The sequence below is a fragment of the Manacus vitellinus genome, unplaced genomic scaffold (genome assembly GCF_001715985.3).
Source record: "Manacus vitellinus isolate BGI_N305 unplaced genomic scaffold, ASM171598v3 scaffold_32_pilon, whole genome shotgun sequence".
In the NCBI taxonomy this organism is placed as follows: Eukaryota; Metazoa; Chordata; class Aves; order Passeriformes; family Pipridae; genus Manacus; species Manacus vitellinus.
In genome coordinates this window covers 8,614,918-8,621,241 of record NW_021940460.1, presented here as the reverse complement: position 1 = coordinate 8,621,241, position 6,324 = coordinate 8,614,918, and the positions used below count along the sequence as shown (strand labels likewise).

The following is a 6,324-nucleotide window of genomic DNA, read 5'->3' as shown; positions in this document are numbered from 1 at the left end:
CTTGGCAAATGGTGTGGGCAGTTCTCAGTTACACGCTTCGATTTCCCACCTCGCTGCCGCTGCTCCCTCCTCGCAGGCGGAGGGATGTGATTTCCCCACCCAGCCCCTCAGAGATGTCGTATTCCAAACAGGAGGGGTGCATTTTCCCCACTCAGCCCCTCAGAGATCATAGAACGGTTTATGTGGGAAGAGATCTCTGAACATCATCTAGTCCAACCCCTACTGTATTCCCAACGGGAGGGATGCATTTCCCACGCCCAGCCCCTCAGAGATGTTTTATTCCAAACAGGAGGGATGTGTTTTTCCCCACCCCAGTCTCTCAGAGATGTCATATTCCAGACAGGAGGGGTGCGCTTTCCCCACCCAGCCCCTCAGAAATCACAGAATCATAGAACGGTTTGGGTTGGAAGGAACCTTCACAGATCATCCAGCCCAACCCCTAATGTCATATTCTGAACGGGAGGGATGGGTTTTCCCAACCCAGCCCCTCAGAGTTGTCCTATTCAGAATGCGAAGGATACAATTCCCTCACCCAGCCCCTCAGAGATCACGGAATCATAGAATGGTTTGGGCAGGAAGGGATCTCTAAACATCATCTAGTTCAACCCCTAATGTCACAGTCCTAACAGGAGGGATGCATTTCCCACACCCAGCCCCTCAAATATGTCATATTCTGAGTGGGAGGGATGTGTTTTCCCCACCCAACCCCTCAGAGATGCCATATTCCAAACGAAGGGATGCATTTTCCATACTCGGCTCCTCAGAGTTTTCATACTCCGAAGGGGAGGGATGCATTTCCCACACCCAGCCCCTCAGAGATGTCATCTTCCAAGCAGAAACCAGGTCTCGAATCCGGTCATGCAGTATAATTATTGTACTATAGCAAACTGGCAAATTAAATTTTGTGCACATGCTAATTAGAAACAAATATTCTAGAAATTAAATTAGGTCTCAGCATACAGGCGCTGTCGCTAGTACATTTTACCTCAGCAAAAGTTACAAGCTGATTTACTGTGGGTAATTTTTTGGCACTGACAGCCACAGTGATGTTCACAGGATTTAAGTTACCCTTCAATACATCATGTAGTGTTCTACAATTAACCAAACTCCCTCAATTTGAGGTTCAAACTGCACCAAACCCATCCTTTTAGCAACCAAAAGTCTGTTTAATCACTACAAGTCAGGCTATAGAGACAGTTAAGCCGCAGTTTTTTATAGAGAACCAGCTTATTTACCTCTGCATTTTCCAAAAATTTACAAGCAGGTTCAGTTTCCAAAGAGATCTGTTAATCCAAAATATGAAATTAAGTTGGCCTTTTAACAAAATCTAATTGATGAATACAAATAGTGTATAACCTGATATAGGTAAGTGGTTTCTGGCTGTTAGTACACATCAGAACTGCAGTACCTTTTTTTAAAGACAAATTATTTCTCCCATTATCACATTAAAAGCATCTATTGCCTGCATACAAATAGCTTGTTTAGAAGAAGAGAAAAATTCTGCTCATCATTGACTCAATATGACACAGGAAGCTCTTGATTTCAGGCAATGCTAATTTTTAAACATAGATAGGATGGGAATTTTTAAACAAAGATAGGATGGGGAAAAGCACTATCATCAAAACATCTAGTAATACAGGATCACTACTTTATGAAAACCAGCATTTATTTTTTACATATGAAAACTTAATAAATGGAAAATTTACACGTCTCAGATTCCTTTTTCTGCTTTGCTATCAGACTTTATTTTCAGTCTGTGTTCCAGTGAGATACAGTGGGGGCTTCACACGATCGCAGTGACACCTCTTGGGCAACTCGAACCAAAATCCAGGAATTGGATTGAAGATGGGTCTTTTTAACCTAAACCAAATCTACCAGGACAACTCTTATTGTGTAACTGCTTTCAGTATTCCCCGGAGAACTTTGTAGCTCATTAACTGTTGGCTTTCTTTGGGAGGAAAGCAGGGTCCACGTTCCGTCACGTAGGCGTAAGGAAACCTGAGCACCCACAGTCCATCAGAGGGAAGGGTAATTTCCTGCTTCTCAGGGTAAAATACAGGACAGGGTGGTGGCCCTGGCTGAACCTAAAATCAAAAGTAGATAATCAAACATCATTACTACCTTAAACAGTAAAAAAGTGCAAATGGAGTTTTTCTCCATGTTTTAAATATGCATTTGAAAACGGTGACAAAATCTCCAGTTAAAAAAAAAACCCCAACACTTTTTCACCTCCCGAATTCAAACTGTCACTAATAATAATTAATCTCAGCCATGAGTCACTGCTTTTTCTCCATGACATTTAAAATGATAAATTCATCCTTACACAGCCATTACTCACTTGTTATCTTCTTTTTTTTAAAAAAAGCCATCATTACAGTAGGGAATGCCAACAACTCATCTTTGATAAAACACTTTCTTTAAACTTACTTCATGCAAAATATAAAGCTGGCATAAGCCAACCTTGAACTTTAAAAACTTGAGTTTAAACCAGATAATTTTGGTCTTTACTGCCTTAGAGAACTTGGCTGAAGTTGGTTTGAGTCGGAGTTTCTTGACACCGTTTCCCTGTCACCCTCACGCCTTCCAGTCCTGCATCAATGCTGCCACAGCCACCCCTGCCTTTGCTGTTCCCAGATTCCCTCTTCCAGCCTTACCTGAGGCGTTAACGTGATCTGCAGCGGAGCATCAGGAACCACCACAAAGAGCCTCATGAACTGGGCGTAGTGCGGTTTGAGGCCTCGCCCCTGGGTGGAGGACAGGATGTACAGGGGCATGTCGGAATTGAGGGCTTTGATGGCAGATTCCTTTGGCCCCCCTCCCATCACCTTCATGACTTTATCAGGCCCCGAACACATGAACCTCCTCCCACGGGCGTCTTCGTACTCAAACCCCACGAAAGCTCGGGCGATGTCGTCTCTCCGCCTCCCTCTTCCCATCACGACCGCGCTCCTTTTTCCAGGAACAGCCTTGTTGGGTGCAGGCCAGGAATTGGTATCCAAGTCTCCTTCGTCTTCGGTTCTCGTCCTGATGACGATGTCCCAAGGCATTAAGTAGTTTGTTCCCGGGATAAAGCCTTGTTGATCTAAGCCAGTGTGGAAGTTATAAGCCTTAGCAGGCCCCAGCTTAACCAGTGACCAGCTGGAGAACTTGGGCAGGAGGCCTTTGGGGCAGTTGGAATGGAGCATCCCCGGGAGGTACTCGACAGTGGACGCCTGGCGATCCACCAGGCTCGGCCTCTTCTCACTTTTGGAGTCCCCGCTCTGGCCGTGACTCTCTGCATTGTCCCCTCCACCCTGGGCATCGGGGGGGTAAGTGCCCAGGCTGCCCGTGGACTGGCCCAGGCTGAGGGCTAAGCTCAGGCCTGTGCTCTCTCCCTGAGTCTGAGGTTCTTTCTCTTTGAGTTTCTCAATCTCGCCCTCTGGAGGGGCAGGCGAGGACTCATCCCGAGCGGGCGCCGGATCAGGTGTGCTCGGCTGAAATATGGGAAAGTTGATGTGCTCCAGTTTCCCACAGCACTTTTCTTCCAGTAGCTACGAGAAAGAAAATGTGGTTAACTACACCCCTTCTCACCCCTGAGATCAGGGAGTTCAAAGCCACAACATTCAGCAGCTACAAATAAGATTCAAGAGGTTTGAGCTATGTGAGAACCAAACCAGTGACAGGTACGTGGCCCACAGACCTGATTATTTAAAATCCATGTGAAACAACACACTCAAAGTGTAAATAGGTGTGTAAACAGGTGCTCCTGTGTGTGTGCACTGGTGAGGACTGGAACTGCCCACTCTGCTCAGACAATTTCTGCTCCCAGAAACATCTACCCCAAGCAACAAGGTGATAAGGTTAAGAGGAAACTCGTGGTCTCTTCAGAATACAGACTCTGCTGATGAAACAAAAGCAACAACAGACCTACAGTTACCTGGTAAAAGTCATAATTAGCTGCTTTGATATCAAAGGGGTCCTCCCGAGGAGCTTGTTTCCTTCCACAGTTACAGGCCCCAGTGGAACGAGCCCGGCTGTTGTGGTACAGGATGGGAGGATTTCTGTCTGCTTCTGGCTTTTCCCCTAAAAGCAAAAAATCAATCAAACCCTGGGTAGATTGCTCACCATTTCTAGAGATTAATTCCCTTCACCCTCTGCTTCCTCCTGGTTAATACACACACACAAAATGATTTGCCAGCAGTTTGTCGAGCAATTCCTCCCTTTCCCCCTTTTAACACAAAGTTCCAGTGGAGGTTATACCACTAAACTGAATCTTGTTTTTACAACTTCTTCCTAAAAGGCTCAAAGTTCTTCTGCCTGCAATAAACACACATCAGACAGTTTGACTCCTTGATTGCCATCAACCAAGTTATTTAAAACAAAGGGAGGCACTTACTGCTTCCTAGAGAAAGTTTGTTCTCTTACACACCTCTTATTAGAAGGACTTCAGTGTGATGCTTCTAATTAGCAAGACAAAATCAGAGTGACCACTAAAATTAGAGTTACTAAAACTAGAGTGACCACTAATTTAGAGTTGCTAAAATTAGTTACTACTAAAATCAAAGTTACCACTGACAGTGGACTGTATGGCTCCCAAACGTCATTAATTTCCTAATGTTTGGCTCCCAAGCATTATTCAACATAAGGGAAACCTACACAACAGCTCTGCTATAATCCCACTGTACAAAGATGATCACGGAATCACTGAGGTTGGAAAAGACCTCTGAGATCACTGAGTCCAACCTTTGTCCCATCACCACCTTGCAACCAGACCAGAGCACTCAGTGCCACATGCAAGCTACAAACTTCCACCTTCCTTAACGTGCCAGAGTCGGTGTTTCAGCCTTTTTAAAGCAGATACAGAACTAAACCACGAAACCCAACCACAAGTGAGCATCTCTACCTGCTTTTGGGAGCAGATGGAACTTGTGCACGCAGTGCTGGTCCGTCAGGCTCCGCTCCTCGCAGAGCTGGTGCCCGTTGCTCCAGAACTTGTAGCAGTCCTCGTTGAGCTGCATGGCGTACTTGTGGAAGGCCGGGCCCCGGGCGTGCTGGCTGTACACCCGCAGAGCCTGGGCCAGCTGGTTCTTGTGCACCGTCATGGTGTAATTGTGGGGCAGGTTGGACTGGTAGGCGCTGTGGGCCATGGGCAGAGCCTTCTGGCAACGGTTTTCTGAGAACTTGGTGTCTATGTCTAAATAGCCTTCCAAGACTTTGATGCTGCTCATGATCTTGGAGCTCAGCTCCCCAGAGGTCGGGTCGTCGTCTTTGCCCTCGATGGTCACCTCGTACAGTTTCAAAGCTGCAGCGACCCACTTCTGGTAGGTCGGGAGCTCGAAGTGCGAGGGCTGCGGGTTCCTCCCCACGCTGTCATCGAAGCCCTTCTTGCTGAGCACCAGCTCCACGTGCTGCCACAAGAACTCCTTGAGGGTGCAGTCCACGAGCTGCCCAGAGGAGCTGGAGCTGGAGCTGCTGCTCTCTGCGTGGAAGGAGAGCTGCTGCCGGCCGTGCCGCATCATCTGGTACCTCCTGGGCCCCGACAGCGTGGGAGTCAGCAGCGAGTCGGTCTCCCTCATGGTGCAGTTGCTCCTGAGCTGGTCGAGAAGCATGGCCACCGGGTCATCTCCATCCTGGGGCCCCCCAGCCACGATGTACACGAAAGCCTGGTTGGCAGGCACGGTGAACAGGCAGTTGATGCTCTGGTTGGTGAGCACCCTGCTCTTGCGGAAGATGCGGTAGATCTGATCCTCCAGAGCGTGCTGCAGCCTCCTCTTGGGGGAGTGCTTTTTGGGGGGTGGCTTTTCCAGGTGACTGCAGGGGTCCTGGCCCCTGCTGGGGAGGGGATCCACCTTCAGAGCCCCGTTGAGCTGGAAGAGGAAGAGGAGGCGCGGAGGGCACGGCCTGCAGTTGAGCTTCCACTCCTTGCCCACCGGGCAGTCCTTGATGGCAGCCTTGAGGGAGGGCAGCACCTTCTGCCGCAGCCCGTCCAGCGCCCTGAACACGCGGTCGTAGGTGATGTCGAAGGAGCAGGTGGGATGCACCAGCAGCAGGATGTGGCACACGGAGAACAGGTAGAGGAGGCTCAGGCAGTGCAGCTTCTCCTGGTGCTTCCAGAACTCGTGGGCCTCGGCGTGGGGCAGCGGGGCCGGGCCTCCCGAGGGGTGTCCGGGCCCAGCCTCCCTGTTCTCGGCCGCGGTGAGGTCCCCGCAGGCGCGGAGCAGCTGCGGCGTGTCGCAGATGGAGGTGAGCACCAGGTACAGCACGCGGCTCTCCTGGCTGTAGTACGCCTGCAGCTGGTTGTAGTCCTTGCTCGCCGGGTCACCCTCGGACCCCGCCGCGCCGTCC

General features: G+C 49.3%; 1 protein-coding gene across 1 annotated transcript; it reads right to left on the bottom strand.

Moving 5' to 3' along the window:
• Window positions 1-1,142: 1,142 nt before the first annotated feature.
• Window positions 1,143-6,323, bottom strand: SMG8 (SMG8 nonsense mediated mRNA decay factor; the record flags this gene model as incomplete). The annotated part of the gene is made up of 4 exons (XM_018076823.3): window positions 1,143-2,084; window positions 2,655-3,530; window positions 3,917-4,062; window positions 4,883-6,323. Coding segments are annotated over 4 exons (2,661 nt in total), but the record flags the coding sequence as incomplete, so codon positions are not given.
• Between the last annotated feature and the right edge of the window lies 1 nt (window position 6,324).